At 35.6% G+C, this 24,816-nt stretch overlaps 1 protein-coding gene across 1 annotated transcript in view; it reads right to left on the reverse strand.

Moving 5' to 3' along the window:
- Nucleotides 1-24,816, reverse strand: part of NEGR1 (neuronal growth regulator 1) — a 1,167,619-nt gene that overhangs the window by 726,739 nt on the left and 416,064 nt on the right. Inside the window, exon 2 of the mRNA XM_074265586.1 lies at nucleotides 8,123-8,355. Within this exon, the coding sequence (XP_074121687.1) occupies nucleotides 8,123-8,355 (233 nt within the window). The remainder of the gene's footprint in view (nucleotides 1-8,122; nucleotides 8,356-24,816) is intronic.

Genomic DNA, 24,816 nt, shown 5'->3' on the forward strand with positions numbered 1-24,816 from the left:
CCCTTCAATTGACCATTACATAGGTCCTATCCTTCCAGACATCATTTGAGTAAAAGATAAACTCAGTCTCGAGATTTCCTGATATTCCTGTCACTTTCAAAAGCATCTGTCTGGGACCCTTCTTTCTTGTATTGTTGCCTGGATTATTTAATCAGTTAATCTAGCATGTATTTATGGTGTTGACTGGTAATCACATCAGTCTCCCTATGTGACATATTTATATCCATTTCGAATTCTGCAGTGAGTAGTGGGCTAAACTGGGAATAGTTCAAAGATTGCTTCTGACAGTTACTTGCCATGAGCATGTTTCTGCAGGCAAATAGATGGCTAAGTGAATAACACATTAGTCCTGGAGAAACAATAAATGGAAGATCAAATTCAGTCTTAGTCACTTACTATGTGATGCTGGACAAGTTCCCTAATTTCTTTCTACCACAAATTTCTCATATGTATAATAGGAAAAACGATAGCACTTCCCTCATAGGAGTATGGGGTTCCAATTCCTCCCTACTTCCAAGACTAGATAGATGAAACTTTTGTTTCTCAGTCTTTTACTCAGAGAGTGAGCTATTCAGCATGTCAGTTCCATCCTATTCTATATTTCAGAGACATATGATGGTAATGTGTCCTGGAAGAGTAAGGAATGATTTTGGTACCAAAAGTCCCTCAGTCTTCATCTGAAGATGTCATTGTGGAGAAGGGATCTGCCTGCTTTCCTCATCCCCACCAGCAACTACTAATGACCAAGTGTTATCTTCATGTAGATTTACACTAGAGCTTTGAGTGACAGCACCACCTGTCCTACTTCCAGCCAGTCCTTGACCTCTATCATCAAAGGAAGCAGCTTCTATAGAAGAAATCTGTCATCCTCACCAACTATCAACTAGAACTCCCACAAATTCAAAACTTGCCTCACTGAAACAGCTGAGAAAGAGAGCAGGGGGGGGAGGAGTCTGTATCAAGCCAGTCAGTGAAATCACCCTCATCAGGGAAAGGGACCTGTATGTGCCAAAATGTTTGTGGCAGCTCTTTTTGTAGTGGCCAGAAACTGGAAGATGAATGGATGTCCATCCATTGGAGAATGGTTGGGTAAATTATGGTATATGAAGGTTATGGAATATTATTGCTCTGTAAGAAACGACCAGCAGGAGGAATTCAGAGAGGCTTGGAGAGACTTACATCAACTGATGCTGAGGGAAATGAATACAACCAGGAGATCGCTGTACACTTCAATGCTGTATGAGGATGTATTCTGATGGAAATGGATATCTTCAACATAAAGAAGATCCAACTCACTTCCAGTTGATCAATGATGGACAGAAACAACTACACCCAGAGAAGGAGCACTGGGAAGTGAATGTAAATTGTTAGCACTACTGTCTATCTACCCAGGTTACTTATACCTTCGGAATCAAATACTTAATGTGCAACAAGAAAATGGTATTTACACACATATATTGTATCTAGGTTATATTGTAACACATATAAAATGTATGGGATTGCCTGTCATCAAGGGGAGGGAGTAGAGGGAAGGAGGGGATAATTTGGAAAAATGAATACAAGGGATAATGTTATAAAAAAATTACTCATGCATATATAATGTCAAAAAATTATAAATAAAATTAAAAAAAGAACTAAAAAAAAAAAAAGAAAGCACCCTCATCACTGTCTTGACTACCATCTCTACATAGATCTGCTGGGTACTTTCAGGACCCTGAACCTAAGAGCCTTCAGAAAAAAACAGCTGCTTCTATCCCAGTACCCTCAGTCTCCAACCTAGGAAACAAATTCCGTGAAGATTCAGCCTGGCAACTGCTCCTATGGTCCCCTCAATCAAAACAACTGAACACCCAGAGAAGAAAGCTCTTTGTACTCAAACCCTTACCACTGTCAAATGGTTCAAAACTAAGTGATACAATTTTATTAGTTGGAATAAAACTTTAAAAAGCCATAATCCTAGAAGCGTTATATCTGATTTCTGGTTGGAAATATCTAGAGATATGGTTTCTTTTACGAGAAGGTGAGCTGCTCCTTGAGACCAGAAGATATCTTATAATTTTTCTATTCATACTCCAGTGCTTTGCAAATAAGAAGTACCTAATAAATAATGCAGTCATGGAAAAACCTGGCAAGAGTGCATAACATAATGAAGATCAAAATGAGCACTATCACTAGAACATTGGATCTAGTAACAGAGATATTGTTTTAAGAATGAATTTGAGACATAAAGTTGTTTTGACTATTAAAAATACCCAAATTAACTACAGGACCAAAGAAATCTCATTATTTGCATTTAAGAAAAAAAAAAACTTGACATACATACATACATATATATATATAATGTATATATATATATATATATATATATGTATGCATTTACATATATGATATACATGTATATATTGGTAGCCAACTTTAGTGTGGGGGTTAAGGGAGGGACAAAAAAGGAAAGTTACATCATATTTTATTATATATTTTAAAAAGGAAGAGTTATACATAATCAATTTATAATTTTGCATGCAAAAGATGAAGTAAATTATAAATATTTTAAAAAGAATGGAAAAAAAACAAAAAATAAAACTAATTCATTCATGTACGTAAGTCAAGGTTATATTTGTTCAAAGGTTTCTATTAGCTGTATTTATCATCTCTTACATCCAGACAATATCAATGATGGGGATAATGCTCATTCTATATTCATCCATTCAATTTGGTCAAGATTTGCTCGGTGCTCTATTAGGCATAAAACTATGCTAGACCTTGTTTGGTATATATTTTACACATGTCAATGGACTTTTTGTCATATATAAGTTGATTTTCAGAAATCAAAAGGAGTCTAACTGTCATTTAGACCAGTGTGAAGTCTTTCTCTACAACTTGTCCAACTAGACTCTCTCTAAAATACGTCATGGGGAACTTACTCCTTTACAATGAGTAATGTATGGATACCTTCACAAGGTACTAAACCATTTCATGACTCAATACCCAGGAATTATGAGATAATTCTTTATTTATTTATTTTATTTATTTATTTATTTATTTATTTATTTATTTATTTATTTATTTATTTTGAGGCTGGGGTTAAGTGACTTGCCCAGGGTCACACGGCTAGGAAGTGTTAAGTGTCTGAGACCAGATTTGAACTCAGGTCCTCCTGAATTCAAGGCTAGTGCTCTATCCACTGCACCACCTAGCTGCCCCCATGAGATAATTATTTAATAAGCTTGTAGGGTCATCAGAGAACTTTGCAATATCCCAATAGTTTAATCTCAAAACAACAGTATTATAAAGGAATGACTCCATTTCATTTTTCAATTTCTCTATGCTCCAACATTTTTTGAACAAGTGAATTGGAAGCCTTTTGTGTATTAATTATCACACAACAGAACCAGAAACAACAGTCAATTAGGTGACTTGATTTAGCATCACCATGTTATTTATAGATAATGACATAATTAACTTTGTGCATGGGTCAATTACTCAATTTCCACCCTTTCTAAACAACATTCAGATTGCAAGATTCTACAAATTTCATGACACTCTGCATTGCCAATTTTGGGAAAATGGAAAAACAAAGGGTTGATTGAAAAGGCCTATACTTAATAAAACCCATTGTGGGACTTGATATATTTTACTTGATATAATCTATTTTCTAAATTAGCAATTTTTTTTCTTTTGGAAAAATCACAATCATTAGTTTGGGACAGATATTGAAGGTGTTTTAGAATCATTTATTTATTCAATACATATTTATTAGGTACAATTAAGGAAACTGAGTCCCAAAGATATGAAACAAACTGTGCAAGGCCATCTTGTTTAGTTGCAGAGAAGGATATAATTTATGTTATCAAAGTTCCCTGCCAGGGTTCCTTCTCCATAAAATCCTTTCTTCTCTATTAGATCTGCCATATTTACTGATACTCTCTAATAAACTTAATGGATGCATTATCCATTGGGATAATTTTGTTTTTTCCTTTCATTTAAGAAAGGAAATGGAGGAGGAATAGGGAAGAGGGAAGAAAAATAATCAGAAGGAAGAAGGTGTGAGAAAGAGAGGAATAAAAGAAAGATGCGAAGTAGAAGACAAATGTGATTTTTTAAAAATAGCTTTCAAACAAATTTACATAACTACAGCTAATGACATGGGCTTAGCTTACCGAGAAATAATGCTAATTGATCATTAGAAATTAATGATATCATTGCTTGCTTATTAAGTATTATTATTTTGAAGTTTAGCTCCTACAACTTGAAGATATTATTTTGGTGAATAGAAGTTTTACAACTTATCAAGCTATGAATCCACCCATTACACCAATTTTAGTATAGACTGGCTTCAAGCATCTTAGCCCATTTAGCAGAATAGTTGAATTTGTCACATTTCTTACTTTGTTTATCGACAAGCGGTTGGAGTGGGGTCGACTTCCTATGACATTTATTTACTTGAAATGCCGGTTTGCTTAGCTTATTAATGTTTTCCTTTGAACTTTGTTAATATAATTGGAGAACTGCCCACACATCAATCAGTTTCTAATAAATAATTACATCCATAAGCACTACAAAAGTAGTAAATCCTTAACTTAACTGATAAAATGCACTTTAAAATTCTGACTTCTTTTTTTTAATTTTCTAAAGGGCACATTAGTCCCCTGTTTATAGCATGTCAATAGCAACTATGCAAATCTCCTTTTAATCAAAGAAGCATTTCACTAACCTGTTTATTATCATTATCCAAGGTGGGCAGGTACTTTCTGATTTCAAATCCATCCTTATACATGTTATCTATATGAATCACTTAATCCTGTTTGACTCAGTTTCTTACTTATTAAATGAGCTAGAAAAGGAACTGAAAAATACTCTAGTATCTTTGCCAAAAAAAGTGTGGTGATAGAGAATTTGCTACAACCCAAATGACCAAACAACAACAAATGATCCAAGATGGATTTCAACTTATATTTCTGGTACATTTCTAAGCCCTAGAAAACTGATTAATAAATTTACATTCCAGAAGGAGACTTTTTTTCTACTGGTTGGGGATTCCAATCTTCAGCACTTCTCCAATATCCAAAGCATTTCAAAAGCAGAAAAAAGTCTCCTCTGTAACTCTGAGGTCTGATCAACCAATGTTTCTTAGGGGGAAAATATTATTCTCTTAGCCCTAATTTAATAATCTCTCTGCATATTTCCTTCAAGATGTTCTATAAGGAATAGAGGATTCTAATGTTAAAATCTTGAGCTGAAAGACATCTATATGGAATCCCATATATTTGGAGATAATGGTATAAACTTCAAATGGCCAGATCAGAACTTTCCAAGATCAGAAAAGCATATGGATAACAGCAGAAAGATCAGATATCAGAAGCCAGAGGAAGGGTGTAGAATCATGGATTTGGTATTTATTATCAGTGCAGCCTTCACTAAATTATCCAGGTTTTTTCAGTTCAAACAACAGCAACAACAACAACAAAAAGAGATGCTGGTTGTTTAAACTGTGGCTCAGTGACTGGCACATAATAGCAAATATGTGTTGAATTGACTCAGAAAAGCATATGGATAACAGCAGAAAGATCAGATATCAGAAGCCAGAGGAAGGGTGTAGAATCAGGGATTTGGTATTTATTACCAGTGCAGCCTTCACTAAATTATCCAGGTTTTTTCAGTTCAAACAACAGCAACAACAACAACAAAAAGAGATGCTGGCTGTTTAAACTGTGGCTCAGTGACTGGCACATAATAGCAAATATGTGTTGAATTGACTTAGCTCTAAGCTCTCTTCTAGATCTAAATGACCCCCTGGGATGTTATTTCTAGTGCCAATTTATAGTAAAACACCTTGGTTTGTTTCTGACAATTAGGCACAATCAGCAAGATGATAAATGTCTTATAAAATTCTTGGATGATAAACAGATTTGAGCAATTTGGCTCTGGAGTCTTTGAACTGAATAGGTTTCTACATATGATATTAATGTTAAGGAAAGATAAAAAGAAGTAGAGGGAGAAAAGAAAAAAAAAATAAGTGAAAGAAAAGAGTCATGTCTATAATAGTAGAAAGTATGTTAAATCTATTGATATAAAACATTACTGCCTAAATTATCATCATTGATGATTTTATAGTCTTCAAGTATGTCACTATATTATTTGTATTGTACACACATATATACATATATCCATACATACATGCAATCACACATGTATGTGTGTGTAGAGAAATCCCTTCTAACACTGTGGATCAACAACTTTTTAGTAACTCCGCATAATCTGGAGAATCTGAATTTAAATGTTTAGTTTGGGTCACAAAACTAGTATATGTTGGATGCCAAACTTGAACCCTCAACTTCTTGACAATAAGGTTAGTCCTGCATCCTCAACAATCTGCTTTCTTTTCTTCTCCTTTTCTTCTTACCTCTCTTGATTTTTGCAAGAAGAAAATATTTAAGAAAAACAATTGGCAAATTAAGAGTAATTATGTCTTTATTAATCATTTCAATTCTGAAAATTTAATTCCTTAAGTATTTTGTTTTCATTATAGGACATTTACAGTCATTATCCTACAAGATCACCTTTGAGATCACTTTTTTTCATTTTATATCAAGGAACGAGATCAATTATTTCCTTCATACCTAAGAATAGCTGACGTAGTATCGAGCCTTTCCCGACACACTAGTTACAAATGGCAGTGGATGGTGCACTGAGCTATAGCACTTCTCTTCATAAGTTCAAATCTGGCCTCAGAGACTCAGTAGCTATGTGATTCTGGGCAAGTCACTTAAATCTGCTTATTTCAGTTTCCACATGTATAAAAAGGAGCTAACGAAGGAAACGGCAAACCACTACTGGATCTTTTCCAAGAAAACTCCAAACGTGGTTATGGAAAACCTGACATGCCTGATAAAAATGCCTGATAAATAACCCAACAACAATTCATACAAAGGGCAACATTCTTCCCTGCTACAGATACTTGAATTTAACAGAACTTTGTATAGACACACTAAGGAAATAGTTAAGCAACCAAAGGAACAAAAGGCTCATGACCAAATAGATTGGTTTGGTAAATTCATGTCCCTTTTACATACTTCATAGCTGGAAATCCTTAATCACTCACAATATGCAATTAATCTATTTTGCAAGTGTTTGTACAATCTACCTCTCATTGAAGGGAAAGCATCACCTTTTGAAATTCAATACACTAAAAAGTCATACATGATTATTTATTCTTCTATCAATATCAATGTATTCTCTCTCATAAAAGGCATCAGACTTTGCACATATGCTCATAAATGGGAAAATTCACAGGTGAAAGGAAGCACCAAATCATAGTTGAGAATGAGAAATTAATGTGATATGTAACTCCTTGAAATTTTATTTAGATAATGTAGCTCTATATATTGCTTTTCTTTTCCCTCTCTCAATGACTGCATTTTGATGGATGTGTGACCTAATCAATGTCATCTTCCTTCTAACAAAGTATTCATAGCCCATTCATGCCTTTACATCCTCAGAGACAAAATTTCTATTGTATCGCATAAATCCTCCAAAAGACATCCACCCATCGTGGGGTTGGGGGCTTCATCTAGTTATCTTTTCATGATAGGGTGCAATTGAAGCCTGCAAAATTATAAGAAGTTCACTAGTTGTAGTTTATTTTTTCCCCATAACTGGTTGTCCTTTCTTTCTGCTTATATATGACATAGTTTAAATAAACTAAGACTTTACATAAACTAAGACAAATGGAAGTCAGTAATCACTAGAGATTGAGTCAAAACTCTAAGAGAAAATTCTTTATGTTTCACTTTTATACAACTGTGGAAAGCATTCTAATAAATGGCAATATTTTAACACATCCATCCTGAGTTCGTAAAGATTTATGCAATGGTAGAAAAAGAGAAAAAAGCTCATAGAAAAAGAATTATCTCTGGGTCTAAACATATTTGCTCTTGTTTTGATGTTTGGTCATGTAAATATCTACAACAACTGTTATCACAATGGAAATTACGATACAAATTTCTGTACACAGTGACAACATGCCTATTTTTTAAGTTGCCTATAAAGCATGGTGTCTAAATATTGATCCTTACAAAGCACGGTTGTTAACAATCCAGCCAAGTGGATGGAAACAGTTCCTTACCTTGTACCGTTAAGTGCACCTGCATTGTCCGAGGCGTGTGTTGAGTCTGCACAGAACACGTGTATGGCCCATCATCTGTCACATCGACATTCTGTATCTGGAGGCTGTAGTCCCTTTTATTTAATGTGGAAATTGAAACTCGAGGATCCACCGACCACTTATCACCTCCCGCAAAAATAATACTTGACCGGTTTAGCCAGGCACCCTTTGAAGCTCCATCTTCCAAATAACACCTGAAAATTACAAGAGAGAGAAAATTGTTAATCAAAATGAAAATGTGAGCCCAAGCAAAAAGCTCTCTTTGTTCTGCCTGCATTTCCGTATGCTGTATGATGAGGTAGCACATACAAGCATAAGAAATAACACAGGGGCCATCGAGAAGTTCACAAACTCTTTACGATTTTTTTCTCAGTTGTAAATGAAGAGGACTGACAGGTGAGGCTTTTGTAAAAACAAACAAACTTTTTTTTTAAAGGATGGGAATATGTTTATTTATTTATTTTGAAATGTGTGTATTTTAAAACATTTTCCACCCTAAAATATAGCAGACCAAGTCCTTTGATACACTAGCAACCTTTCCAAAAATGGAATAGAAGATTCTGTAAGAAGAAAAATAAATACCGGGCTTTGATTCTAAAAATTCTGGAATGGATCAAAGAATCATTACTCTCAAGGGAGAAGGGATCTCTGGCTCACTTTCCAGATCCCTTATTTTCAGGGCAGGGCAGGATAGTAAGGTCCAAAAACCTTCAGAATTTTCCCCATCATCCACGGGGAGGAAGGAACAGAGAAAAATTTAAATCTACTCCGATTCCTAATTGGTGATTGTTTCCACTGCTCCTAGAATCACAGCTCTGGGACTTTTAGCTGGGTGACCTCAGATAGAACCCTATGTGTCTCTCAACTTGTTTCCTCAAATATCTCAGAGAAATTATAATATTTAGAATGCCTTAAGTCAAGAAGATCAACAGAGGACATGAGTCTCCATAATTGTAAATCTCTTACAAATGATTATTATTTTACTGATTCTTCTAGGTTTCTAATAATGAAACATGTAATTAAAAGCAAACTTTTCCATATGAATCATTGACTTAGGCAGGTTTTTGGCACAGACAGAGCAATATATTTGAGGAAAGAGAAAATGCTTGGGTGCTTATTTTTTCCTCTTCCTAACTTATGTGAGTTTCGATATTTCACATTACCTTTTGGCTCCCAGTTTTCCTGCCCATAATATACTGGGGTGGTCCAAGAAGATCTAAGAAATCCTTTTCAGCTTTTAATGTATAATGTACCCTTCTTGGAGTCAAAGTAACAGATACAAATGGGACAGAGTCATTACTATTGCTCTGAAGAACAAGAGCAGTGAAGCTGGGAACCAAAAATATTTTTATTATAATGCCTTAGTGTTAACAAATTGCTTTTTATAGATACTAATTCATTTAGGATTCATGATAAACACATGAAATATCCAGTATAACTGGGGTTTAAGGTCTTTGACTACAGGTGCTGTCTTATTTAAATATAAACACACTTTCTGAACATCTTTCCTATCGATATCACTGCCATTTAAGAAAAGACACTTGTCTTCCTGCAGCTCCCAGTCCAGGAAAGTTCCAAAGAAAAAGAAATGAAGCAAATTTCTGCTACAATGATCACACCTGCAAACAAATATAACATTTTGCCCAAGCAAAAATTTTGGTGGTCTTTTTTTTTTTTAAATCCCTAATCCCTGGTATAGTCTCTGAGACAGAATAAATACTCAATCAGTGTTTGCTCAACTGACAATTGTTAAAGAGCCTTTAAAAAGTCACTTGCCTAAAGTTGCAAAGCTAGAAAGTGGGGAGACCATGGTAGAGGGTGAGTGTAGTCATTTTATTATTTTTGTGTCTAGCAAACCTGCAAGTTTGCATATACACATATGCACACACACAGAGATCTGAATGCACTTTATCCAGTTCTAGAGACATTTATTTTCTATTTCTTTTAGGCCAACTATAATGGCCTAAATAATAATCCAAGTAATAATGCATTTGTGAGGATGATGGCATTCAGTAGATTAAGAGGTCAAATTTGAAGGCACTTTTTTGTACCGTGTTGTTTCTGATTTGTTATAGCATGTACTTAAGTAAAATCTCCGACATACAGTAGGCACTTAATGATGGTCATTGAGCTAATGCCCTGAATGACCATAGGCCATAGATAACAGATTCTGGGTCTTTTCTTTTTAATCATGTACTCCATTCTACACAGGAAGTAAGCATTTGAGAGGCAGCACTAGGACAGGGGTGGACCCTGGTGACTGTTCCCAAGGCCCACATTTCTCCACTTCATCTTGAAAATGTTCCGTTACAAATTAAAGACTGGTTCTCTTAAACGAGTACAAAGCCAAGCTATAGAATGAAAATACACATACATCGAAATGGTTTGACAGCACATCTCAAGCATCCCTTAGGGGATTGAACACGAGGCTGGAGATTGCTACAAAATTGTAGCTGCCTGAAACGGGGCGGCCACTGCCAACTCTATGAAACTCATCAGTCCGAGAGAAAAAAAAAGGTACAAGGTATATTGCAGAATCTAATTTGCAGTCAGTCCTGCCAGCTGCAGATTCCAAACCAGTAGGAGTCTTAAAGGTCATTGTTAATTGAAAATCTTTTTTCCTTATGTATTCAAGGGAGAACATGTAACCCCCCCTTTAATTGCATAATTAAACAATTTCAGCAAATCACCATTCTTAATAACATGTGGCAAGACGACGGGAGGGGGGAATATGTCATATTTTCAATACTATTATTTGATGCCAACGCATTAAAGAAAACACCCCGAAAATAATATATTAAAAAATCTCACCCCCAATTCATTATCAGTTAGGTATTGGGCACTTTTTAAAAAACAATCAGCCTTTAAAAGTTAAAAAGATTTTTAAAAATATTATAGAAAAATTGCTTTTTTAACCTGCCTTATTTCAAAGAATGCTACTCTTGGAGAAATTATTATATTTAGATTGCTATAAGGTCAAGGTCAACAGCAATAAAAAGGTAGCCCCTTCAAAAAATCAATCCATCCATTAATCATCTTTTATTATTTGGTATCCAGATAACCTATGGGATAAAGTATTAGACCTGGAGTAAGCATTATCTGAATTCAAATGCTGCCACAGGCACTTATTACCTCTGTGACCTTAGGAATATTAATTAACCTTTCTTAACTTCATTTTTTTTTTCATTTGTAAAATGGGTATAGTAGTAATATTGATTTTATAGACATGGTAGAAGAATCAAATGAGATAATATACATAAAGTGGTTTATAGACCTAAAAGTTTTATATAAATATTAATTATGATTTTAATGATATTGAACTTACTATGTACCATTTCCTGTATTAATTGCTCAAAAAAGATCTTATTAGTTCCATACACAGAGAGGTGTAACAGAAATTCAAATCCATTTAACTCAACGAATATTTGTGAAGTAAATAATGACAATTTTATATACACATCTACTTATATATACATATGTATACATATATACAATAGATATATTTCATCTAGAGCCACATAATCATGGGGCCCCCCATCAAAGCAGTTCAGCCATCTAGATGTAACACATGGTCTTAGAGAATTGCCAGAGGAATTGAGAGCTTTTGATACTCACCCACCCATGTTGACATAACTAAAATGATTCCAAGAAAGGACTTGAATTGAGTCCTCCATTAACTAAGTCCAGTACTCCATTCATAGTGTTAAAATATTATTATAATATTTTTATTGTTATCACTAATATTTCATTGTCATTTTTATTTTAAAATGGGGTTTAGAGGGAATAATCCCAGTAAATTTGCTATTCAATAACTATTATTATTTTTCTATTTAATACTCATTGAACTATTACAATGCAAGCGAAGAAAATAGTACGCATCCTGTGTGTGTGTGTGTGTATATATATATATATATATATATATATATATATATATATAACCTGTATGTGTATATATGTAAATGGAATTGTTGATGTGGCTGGTGACCTTCTGTATACTCACTGAAAATCATCATGTGAACTGCAACAGTAAACTAGAGTAAAGGAATCCTATCACTTGCAACCTCTTCAATTCTGGGGTCATTTCATTGGTAAGTTGCACTGTCATTTTAAAATATATGAACTGATGAGTGAACTCTGAAGGTTTTCTATCCAAAAATAAGTCTTAGTCTGAAGTATCATCCAATGGAAATTGGAAAGGTTTGCTTGACATGAAGTCACTATAACCCACTATAAATCAGGAATTCAGAAGTGATGAAATGATGTCATCAATGAAATGTATAATTGAAGAAGAAAATGGTGGGAATGACAGATAATTGGCAGAGAGCCCCAGAGCTTCACTGATATTCTTGTGATATTAAACAATTTTGAGGGGAGCCATCAGATCCAAGATCAGCACTGATTCCCCTATTTTAAGTCCAGGTTTGTCTCTTGAGTGTAGGGTCTCAAGAACTGCCTGAAGAAGACAGGTGATACAGTGGATAGAATGCCATGTCTGGAGTCAGAAAGATTAATTTTTGTGATTTCAAATCGGGCCTCATGCAGTTATCAGTTGTGTAATCTAGTAAGTTATTTTACCTCATTATGTCATTTCCTCACCTGTAAAATGAGTTGTAGAAGGAGATAGCAAAGCATGCTAATATCTTTGCCAAATGCGGTAATGAAGAATCATTACCATGTTGTCTTTTTCTTCCTATCTTCCTGAAAGGTTGGCAGACAAAACTCCACACAGATGAATTTTGAGTGTCTATATATGACCTGAACAGACACGAGTTTGATGTTGCTCTGGACCATCCATTTGGCTCAATGTTGGAACAATGCTTTATTCAGTTCAGTTTAGTAATTATTAAATAGACTATCCCGTGAGCAATATTATACATGAATCTGAATTAAATAAGACCATGTGGAGCTTACTGTCTAGCAGGGGAAACAAAGATGAATAGGTTCGAATCATATGCCAATTTATGCTAACAGCCAAAGAAGAAGATATAATAACAGAATTTATGCTCTAAATATCAAATAGACAGACTAGGGAGTCATTAGAGGCATGAGGGAAAGAATCTTCCATTTGGAAAATAGTACACTGATTTGAATTTGGAAATTTTCACTTTCAGCCAATTACTTCATTATTCTGCCCTTAATATTGTCCATTATGACCCAAGAGGGTTAGATTTGATGACCTCTAAGACCTTTTCTAGCTTTTATTCAATACCGATGATCAATCTACAAAAGGATAATGATGATGATCAATCTATAAAGTAACATTTTGCTTAGACTTCATGGAGGAAATGGGGCTTGTTCCCATTATTGGAAGATGAATGACTCCCTAGCATTTGGCACTCTCTGGATTTCTGCTCCCCAAGCTGCATTTCAGGTGATCCAACTCAAGCTAGAGTACGTCTGATTGATGCAGGCTGTGATATTCTCTCCTCCAGCAATAGGATAAGAAAGAAGGACATCTGAGAGTTTTATTCCAGGGCAAATTAGCATAACCAGGTAAAAATGGCTGCTTGAAAAGAAGTCCATGGCATCTTGTGAAGAGTTCATCTCTTTCATATCACTAAGTCCCTCTAACACATTGAAAAAAGGAAGATGTGCTACTGGTCTGGCCAATCCACAAGGCAGCGGGGATTCATTCTGCCCTATGGAAAAAAGATCAGCCCCACTGCAGACATATTGATTAATGAAAGCCCTGATGAAAAACCACTAATTAATAAAAGAAGAAAAGTCTTACTCTCCTTGGATTCAAACGCCAGCCATCTGACAACGATGTTCCAATGGACAGGTGAGCCAGTGTTTGACTTCACAGCTGTCCCTGCATTGTACTGGGTATTTCTAAAGCGGGCAGTAGGCAAGCCTTCAAAGACCAACAAAGGAGACCGATGCTGTGACGTGTTCAGAACATTGCCAAGTCTCTATACGGTGTCTCCATACAAAGAAGGTTTTGACATCCTGGTTTCCACGCTGAGCTTAGGTGAGCAGAAGCAAAGCCGTGATCAAAAGGCACGCTACAGATCCTACCTTTTATTTCCTACCAGCCGCACTATCGTTTCTAATGGCTCTCATCTATATTACAACTTGAAATGTGAATAAATTCAAATAGTTAAATCAATATTCCAAATTCCAATTAGACCACACTCTGAGGCTATGAAAAATCCTATTCTTACTCCTTTTGGGGGAAATTATCAACAGAATAATCAGTAATTTTTCTAATTAATGTCAATTACATTCTGAATCACCTGGATGAATCATCTGGATGGGGGAAAATTTCTTTCATAGTATGAACTATGAGAATTAGCAAAAGGTAGGGTGCATTATGGCCATTAACTGCTCTTAGTATGCAATTTGGTTAGGGAGAAGTGGATAGTATGACAGGAGATATAATGGGATGTCTCCCTTTATTGCCTTTATGATGGGATCACACATATTCTGAACAGTAAAGTTCATGGAATGATGCTCCATGTCCCAAATATGGGCACTTTTCCTGCCTCTCCTCTTCACTCTTACTCCCCATTTTGGAATTATTTTTGTCTGTCTCTTGCATTCCCCGGCTTCCTTCAATTCTGAGCTAAAATATGTTTTTTTGTAAGAAGCCTTCCCAAATCTGGTCTATTGTTAGTGGCCCTCCTCCTAATTTATTTTATATGTTCATTTATTATTATTATTATTATTATTATTATTATTATTATTATTATTATTATTATTATTATTGTTATTGTTATTATTATTATTTTACATATTTTCTACGACATTAGATTGTTAAACTCCTTACGAAAAGAAACTGGTTTTGTCTTTGTATTCCCCCAGAGGCTAATGCCTAGAACATAGTATGGTTTTTAAAAATAAATGTTTATTGACTTTAGCATAAAAAGAGGGACATGACACAACCAAAAAATTCTAAGGGAGAAAGGGACTTGAGATGCCAGCTAATAGAAAGCTTTCATTTTATAGATGTGAAGGGGAGATCTTAGGTGGGAAAGTACCTAGCCAAAAATTCACAGTGGTAGCAAGAATCAGTGGCAACATTTGAACTCATCTTTTCTTATTCTAGAATGGAAGCTATGTTCCACACCCTATTTTGTGGCAGAAAGAAATAAAATCCAGCATATAACAGAATCTTCTTCTCAAGACCTTTGCAAATATATAAAGACGCATATCTCTCTCCATCAATAACTGTGACAGTTTCTTAATTCTATCCCTTGGAAAACAATGTCCAACTTGTCCAATTCGGCATGAGCCAATTTTTCTCTAGTTTTTGCTCTCAGTGCAAGAGGACATTACTCATCCCTTTCCCTAGAGTATAGAATGCAGATCATTTCTGGGTCATATCTTGGTCTCCTCCTTTCCAGGCAAAATCCACCCAGGTCATTGGAGATTTTCCAAGGATTTTTTTCCTCCAGAGTTTTCATCACCCTTTCGATTCAACTCTGAACCCTCATAGATCATCATTATAGAGTAGGAAGGATCTCCAAAGTCATTGGATTAAACCTCTTGATTTTACAGATGAGAACAGGCAGATCTAGCAAAAACAATTAAATGACTTGTTCAACATGAAAGAAGTAGGGACAGTATTTGAACCCAGGTACTTAAACTCCAAAAAATAGTGACTCCCTGCACTCCATTATCTTTTACCATATGTTTCCTCTGTCTTCATTAATTGGCACTCCCTTCTCTGCTCTCCAAGTTTTCTAATCTCTCATGAGCATTGTTGGTATCAACTATGGATCTCCAGTGACTCCATTTCTTTCCCAATAACTTAACACATGAATTCCCCATCTTAATCTTCTTTTAAAACTTTCATTGCTTAGTTTTCAACTAATTTTCAACTAATAATTAGTTTTGAATAAGTCCCCATGACTTATTTTTCTAAATTTCCTCAATCAGACAAATGAGTGTTCCGACCTTATATACCAATTCTGATCCCCTCCCTAATTTGATTTTCCCAAAGTACAAGGATTTCAACTTAGGAGTAAAAAAGAGGGAATAGTCTCATCACTTGTAACATGCTCTCATTCAATGAGTTATTCTGTTTCCCCTCCTTCATCTGCTTTCTCTGGCTCTAGATCTTTAGAAAGCCTCTCTCACCTCCAGAGCTAAGAAACAGGTCAAAACTCTCTGTTCTCTCTCTAAGTTGGAAGCCCTAAGAGCATAGAAGTGACTCTCTCCAAAGTTTTCAATCTACAATTGATGAGTTTCTTATAATAACTATCCCCTTCTTCCTTCTGTGAGCTGACGTGAAGCCTCGTTCATAAAATGGCACATCTCAACATTGATAATTGTCTAGTGGAACAGCCCTCTTAGCTCATCTTAGGGCACTTCAAGTATTAGAACCCATAAAAATGATCTTGAACCTTTAATGTTCAAATAAAAAGGTACAATGGTCCTAGAATCAGCAGAGAGGTTCAAACCTCACCATTGACACAATTCTCACGTGATTTTACAAAAGAAACTTCACCTTGATATGCCTGATTTCTGACATTAGACCAGACTTCAGAAGCCTCTGCTCAAATTCTATGATTCTATGATGGTGTTTTCTTCTTCTTTTGCTGAACTTCAATAGAACTTTGTTCACCTTACTCAGTTGACATTAATGACAGATTCTGCTTTGGGATCTTACTCATTTTTCTATGTGTAGCAATCTTTTCATTTCATCTGCTTTTAAAATTCTTTTGGAGTAAGGACTGCTTAATTTCCATCTATTTTCAAGAAGGAATAAGAAAATACCTTGAATAAAGTAGGTGTTCAGTAAATAGTTGGAGTCTGATTGACTGATATAACGCAAGTATGGCCTTCTTCTTAAAAGAATTAAATTTAAACGTGCTGAGATAAGCCAAAAATGCAGTGATTGTCTAAATAGATGCTCATTTGTTTCCAAGAATAATGTCAACAAGTATTCCAAGCGCTCATTAATGATACTTAGAATATCTTTTTTACTTTTGTAGTTTATATGATGACCACAAACCCATTAAAATGGGTTTAAGGATATGGTAAAATCAAAAATTTCTTCATTATTTTTGGTAATTACTTCCTTCTTTTCTCCTTTCCTCCATTTCTCCCTTTCTCTCTCTCTCTCTCTCTCTCTCTTCCTTCCTTCCTTTCTTTCTTTGTTCCTTTCTTTTTTCTTTCTTCCTCCCTTCCTTCCTTTTCCCCTCCTTCCTTCCTTCCTTCCTTCCTTCCTTCCTTCCTTCCTTCCTTCCTTCCTTCCTTCCTTCCTTCCTTTCTTCCTTCCTTCCTTCCTTCCTTCCTTCCTTCCTTCCTTCCTTCTTCCTTCTTCCTTCTTCCTTCCTTCCTTCCCTCCTCTTCCCTTTCCCTCTTTTTCCTCTTTTCTTTCCTTCCTCCTCTCCTCCTCCCTTTACCTCCTTTCTCTTTTCTGTTCTTTAATGTGAAATACATGAATGTGGAAATCCTTCAGGATTCCCCAGTTGGCGGGTAGTGAGAAATGTTTTGAATTGCTGGAGGAAGAGTTCTGCCTTTCTGTCTCTTGTTCTGACATCTCCTTGTCATCAAAGGCTTATTTGCACTTCAGCACCTGAAGTTTTCATCCACTAAGGCTCTATACTGACAGAACAGATGCTCAGTCAGGTCCAGGAGAAGAAGAGAATTAGGGTAAATTGAGAGAAGGGAGACCACAGAATAGAAAAGAAAAAGACAGCTTCAGGCAGTGACCTGTTCTCTTGGGTCAATCACTGAAGCTGACCAGTCTAATCACAGCCTGGGAGTTTTGGAAGAATCCTTCCCCAAATAAGGCTCCAATTTTCTGTCTACTTAAAAATAAAGGGAAAATAAAATGGAGGCACATCTGAAAGCATAAATACTATTTCCTTCAGTGAACACACATGTTTTCTAGTCATTTGTGGGAAGATGAATGTAAAGCTCAGATAATAAAAGGGCAAAATAATAAAGGATGATACAGAAAGATTGCAAACCCATCTCTTTTGTCACATTAATTAAGAATGAACTGCTGTCATTAGTGAATACTGGAATTGAAAGAATTCTCATTTTTTATTTCTTTAGCTTCTGCTTATCTTTCAACTTCCTGTTGGCCACTGTAGAATGTTTTTTTTTTTTTTTTTCTTGATGCAATTTGTTTTCTTCTCTTTAAAAACCCCTTTACTAAGCACAAATTATATTTTATGAATAAAGAATGACTACATAGCACAATTAATTAAAGTGAGTACTGAAATCATTAACTAAAGTAGACATTAATCCTTATTTATCTATTCACTCTCTTGAGAAACTTTTTACTAAATCAGAGTTCTGAAGAAGCTGAAAGTTTTGCATTAAAATATAAACTAAGGAGTGCCTAAAACTAACTTAAACAGATGATCCATTTAATCAAATCAAGCCAAACAAAACACTCCAGGATTCAATGGGAAGAAAAGGATAAGAAAGATTCCAGTTGGTAAAACAATTCCATGTTTTTCATGATCTTGAGATGAATATGAAGGAGAAGGTTAAGTGACTTACCCTACGATCAGAGGTAAGTTTTGAAACAAGATGGCACCCTAGTGCACAGAACACTGGGCTAAGAGTCAGCAAGATCTGAGTTCAAATCCAGCCTTAGACATTTCCTAACTTTGTAACCCTGAACAAGTCACTTTACCTTGTTTGCCTCAGTTTCTTTATTTGTAAAATGAGCTGGAAATGAAAAGGGCAAAGCAGTCCAGTTCAGAAACTTTCAAGGGACAGAGAGAAAGACAGATCACGAGAGAGAGAGAGAGAGAGAGAGAGAGAGAGAGAGAGAGAGAGAGAGAGAAAGAGAGAGACAGAGACAGAGACAGACAGACAGACAGACAGACAGAGAGAGAGAAAGAGAGAGAGACAGAGAGAGAGAGAGAGAGAGAGAGAGAGAGAGAGAGAGAGAGAGAAAGAGAGAGAGAGAGAGAGAGAGAGAGAGAGAGAGAGAGAGAGAGAGAGAGAGAGAGAGGAAGGGAGGGGATGAGAGACACAGAGAGAGACACAGAGAGACAGACAGAAAACCCAAGGCCATTGCTTTCATTTTGATTCTCTGGCTTGATACAATATCACTGGAGAAAAGAGCATTTCACATCACTGAATTTTGCCCCCAATTGAAGCTTACCAGGTTAAGCTCCCAAACCTGCTATCCCCTAAACATTTGGCAGGCATATTTCTCATGTCTTATTCACTTTCCTACCTCATAAACAGGATATAATGCATTATCTTTTCAAACAACAGCCATTATTTCCAAGCTCTTCAAGTCCCATCTTCATCTCCACCCATGACCTCATTCCCTACCTAGGCAGCTACTGCTCTCTTTTTTATTTCACAAAGATCAGGGAGGGTTGACAGGAGCCCCTTCATGTCTCTCCTTCCAAGTCTCAATCTTTTTTAATGTTTCTAGCTAAATCTCTCATTCTCAACTTTTCTAGTGCTCAGCTCTCTCTAATCTTGTTCCAGGCCTGAAACTCCTACTTGGGCACAGCTGACTTGATTGGTTTTTCTTTGGTATTTGGTATCTCTAGGCCTGACACATAGTCATGATTCATCTTCTTCCCTATATTTCTTATCAGATATCATGTGTTAGTTAATCCCTGTCAATATCTCTATCTCACAACTCACTCTTCTTGCAGGACTGGAATCAAAATCAAATCAACTCTTGTCAATGCTCCTAGAAAAGATGCTCTAATCTATTCCTCTCTCATTCCATTATGCTTCCAGTGACTTTCCAAAACAAAATAACCCACTTGTCTTCCACTCTTCTGGATGTATAATCTATCACCATTTGAGTGGAAATATTTTGAGGTGTTTGGTGCATCATGATTACTTAATAAATGATTTGAAGTGCCTTCCATTCATCAATCATTCATTCATTCATTCATTATCTCACACTTTCATAAAGCCCTTCCTCTTTCTCTCATCTCCTCTCTTAACTAACTCTCAGGAGCTAAGTATACACACTTAGAAGATTTTGCTGCTAGACTAAATAGCTCCTGAGACTCAGTTTTGTAAGGCCTTGGGCCTTCAAGTTCACTATTGATACTTCTCATTCTCACCATCTTTGTTGATCCTAATGATACCCATTTTTTCATAACCTTTTTGACTGGGAAAACAGACAGCTCTTCTTCAAGTATTATATAAAATTCAGATAAATTGAATTCAGTGTACCTATCGCCTTCAAAACATTATGTGACATCCTCCCAAGGATATAAAATCCATGCCCTCACATTTTATAGTATCATCTATTCAAGGTTATTTATATCTCTTCTAAGTGAAGCTTCTAGGGCTTTGAGGGGAAAAAAAAAACTTATTGGGTTCCTGCAGCTTTTTTTCATTTGCTTCTTCGACATGGGTGGTTTTCAGGAAAAAAAAGAAAAAAAAAGAGAGAGTTGGGTATGATTTTGAATAAGGTGGATTACTCATGTGACAAGAGCAAAGGACAGCCATTAGACAAACCATATTCTTCCTTGGCACCCTGCTGGAGTTAAAAGGATAGAAGAAACACTGCTCTCAAGTTAAAAAAAAAAGTAGTAAGCTGATGGGAGGATTTTGACAAGAATCTCACTAATGGACAGACATAGATGGGTTATGGTATGCATGATTGGATGGAATATCCATGTTGGTGACATCCCAATTTCATTGAATTCTTGAATAGGGTGTGTGAACATCGTATTTGTTTGCCAATAAATTGACTGCATTTACTCTTTTTTTTAACCAATACTTTATCATATTTCAATCAATCAAAAATATTTATTAAACACAAACCATGTGCCAGGTACTATATTAATCTGAATGTCATAAATTATAGTGTATCCCATGAATATGAACATGTCAATTCAATGATTCATATCCATTCACTTCTATTTGGCAAATATCTAGAGTATACTATGGGCCCAGAACTAGAGATGCAAATAGAAAAACACACACATACCTGATTTTCTTTGTAAGTCACTTACTGAATATTATACTCAAACATTTGAATTATGTAGAAATAATAGAAATAGAAATAATAGAAATAATCCATAGAAATAATCCCCTTGTTATATTTTAGGATTTTCTTCTTTTTTGAGGACTCCAAGTCAAAATTTTAACTTTTCTTTATTATATTTTCATATCATTAAATCTTTTATCCTCTAAGATTCTTTTCCTGCCAACAATAAAATCTCAGTAAATTACCTTGAGGACCAAAAAAAAAATCAGTGGGATGTTCAGTATATGCCCTAATTATCCAGTGGCAGCATTAATTTGGCTCCAGAGAATTGGAGTGGGGATAAAAAATTAGAAAATGAACCAAAGTTTGTAGCAAGGCCATCATGCAGAGTTAATTATTTCAAGAAGATGCGATATTCTTGGATGGGAGAATGGTGACAACTGAAAGATAAAAATACTTATTTTTAAAATGGACAGTGATATTTATTCACCTGATAAATAATGAAATACCTACTGTATATAAGACACTTTTATGTGTGTGTATGTGTGTGTGTGTGTGTGTGTGTGTGTGTGTGTGTATACTTAGAAATATTATTTTGATATGGGCCTTGACTTCATTATCCACTTTAAATTATCCCAAATGCACACAAACACAGTCATGGGTCCATGTCCCCTACACACACACACACACACACACACACACACACACACACACTGGACTAACGTCATTCTCAAGCAATTGCAGATCAGAGCACAAAGGAACTAAGGGATCATCTCGTGTTGTCTATAAATGAAAAGGAATTCATTCTATAAACCATTTAAGAATGGTTATGTGTTCTTTACTTGAGGATCACAATGGCAGGAAGAACTCCAGTTGTTAAATTCTTTCTGATATCAAGTCTGATTTTCCTATTTTCAACTTGGTACCCACTGGTATGGATTTTATCTATCATCTATGAATAAACAGACTAAGTCTCTTCCCTCTTCTTCTTGACTAAACAACAGCAACAAAAGTGGTTGTGGGATTGAGTTGAATTGCTCTCCTTTCACTATGAATCAATTCATTATCTTTTTATTTGAAATGATAAGCACATGGAACTAAACACAATACTCTAGATGCTGTCTGACTACAACAAATAACTATAAGATTATCACCTCCATAGTATGAATCCTATTCACCTTTAAAAATGGATTCAGCTAAAGCATGGGTGTTCCTCATCTAAAAGGAAGACTACATCCATATTGAGATCTCTCAAAGATTATCTGGAACTTAACAAATTATTCGATTCCTTGGGGCTGTTTTTTGGTCTCAACTACTATTCTTGCTAGTTTCCACATTTTAATAAAATGTGAGTTTATATTGGACATAAAGTCTAATGGGTATCTCATATAATTAAACATTTTTGTAGTGAGATGATCGGAGATGTCTCTGATTCACATGTGGTCTATGTCGCCAGTCTATTTTAGCAGTTTACATGGGAAATTCAGGTAAAAGGAATCTAAACAATTTTCCGTAGTCTATAACTAGATCTGAAAAATAAAGATTTAAGTCCAGATTCAGAACCCCAATGGATCCAGATTAATGGAGTAAAGTGAACACAATCCATCCTAATCAACAATAAAATTCTCCCTAAAGTTTCAGAGTAAAGTTCTTGATTTGAGCCTCATAACAATGATTCTAGTTCATATGAAGTCTTTCCGAATCTACAGTGAGGATGGCTTTGTGATCTGCTAGATCTTCTTGGTTTGGTTTTGCCACTCATCATGTGACTTGGACACTGTGGGTGGATCTGCTATGTCCTCATACTTTTGGGATCCAGAGAAAACACTTGAAAAAAGTTAAAGAAGTAAAATTCTTCTGATGCAGAAGAACAGCTGGGGTAGTATTTTAAAAACAATATTCTAGTTATAATCAGGAACTACTCTTGCTTCCAAAAGAATGGAATTTTGTTTTTAAAACACTATCCCAGCTGTTCTGCTCGGAAGAATTTCACTTTCCTAACAGACAAGTTAGTCTGGAAGTAATCCCACTTCTGAGTCCTCTGTTTAGATCAAGGGAATCTTTGCTCCTCAGTCATAAGTGATCTGAGGCATTTTTGATATAAATCTAAATTCTAAGGGGTTGGTTTCTTTTCCTTGATTACACAAAGGTAGGTGCCCCTGGGGTGAGAAGTCATCAGTGAAAGTGACAATGATATGAGGAAAAACATTGATAAAATATTAAAAACAAAGGAAAGCCACAGAGAAGAGGATAAAAGCATTCTGATGATGCGTTTACCTGTCAAGCAGTCATTGTGGTACCAAAGTAAAATGCCATTTCCATTTTGTTCACCATTATTCTACTTCACTCAGTTGCCATTGTAGTCAAAGTCTGTGAGTTTTCCCCAGAACTTGACATTACATCTCCTACTTTTGAAAAAAAAAAAAAGGCAATACAAACCCTCTTCACTTTTGCACTATAGAATCCCAAGGTTTTGTCAATGTTCAGCTCAGCAACCATGTCTTTTTTTAAATTTTCTGAATTTTTGAAATGAAATGCAATATTTACAAGATATATGCATAGGTAATTTTACATCATTGATCATTGCCAAACCTTTAGTTCCAATTTTTGCCCTCCTTCCCCCCATCCCCTCTTCCAGATGGCAGGTTGACCAATACATGTTAAATATGTTAAAGTATAAATTAAATACAACATATGTATATATGTCCAAATAGTCATTTTGCTGTACAAAAAGAATCAGACTTTGAAATAGTGTACCATTAGCCTGTGAAGGAAATCCAAAATACATGCGGGCAAAAATAGAGGGATTGGGAATTCTATGTAGAGGTTCAGCAACTATGTCTTAAAAAGTCCTCCATAACTCCATCTACCTTATTATTGAAATTAACATATAAATATTAAGCCCTTTCACTATAATCCATCATATTATTTCCCCTAATAAATTGTGAGGTTTTGGAATAGAGTCCAAGGGGTAGAGCAGGTGAGGAAGGACAATATTTGCAATGTGAGTGTTTGCATTTTATAATTCTGCAGATTGACCTAGAGATGGGAGGCTAAGGAGGAGAAACTGTAAGTTGGTCAGTTTGCTTGTAGCCCATTATGAGTTAAGGTAGTAATATGTAAGAAGCCTGTGAAGACAGATCAATGTCAGATAATGAAAGGTTTTTAATGACCAGCCAAAGAGTTTGCATTTGATCCTACAGGCAAAAGAAAGAAATGGAATCTTCTTGAATAGGAGAATAACATGGTCAGGTGTAATAGGCCAGAATTCTGGAGAATTGTACTTGAAACAAGGATTCTTACAATAAGATGTTGACTCAGTGGAATTGATAAGACAATGGCTATCTCGTTTAGCATTTGAGTTCTCCAGTTCAGTAGGATTGATTTAATCTTACAACAAATAATGGTTCCCTAGCGATAGAATGATTGGTTTATGCTCAGTATACTATAAATCAGGAGTTCTCAAACTAAGGCCCGTGGGCCACGTGCGGCCTACTGAGGACGTTTATGCAGTCCGCCGGGTTATGGCAAATGGGCTGAGAGGCGGAGATAGAGTGTGAGTTTTTGTTTTTACTGTAGTCCGGCCCTCCAACAGTCTGAAGGACACTGAACTGGCCTCCTATTTTAAAAGTTTGAGGACCACTGTTATAAATGATGCAATTGTAATAGAGTATATAAACCGGGATAAACTCAGCCAGAGACAGACTCAAAGAAGACAGAGAACTGGAGGCTGGAGCTCAAGCTCTGGGACTCAGAGAGACATTACATC

The sequence above is a fragment of the Sminthopsis crassicaudata genome, chromosome 4 (assembly GCF_048593235.1).
Source record: "Sminthopsis crassicaudata isolate SCR6 chromosome 4, ASM4859323v1, whole genome shotgun sequence".
NCBI lineage: Eukaryota > Metazoa > Chordata > Mammalia > Dasyuromorphia > Dasyuridae > Sminthopsis > Sminthopsis crassicaudata.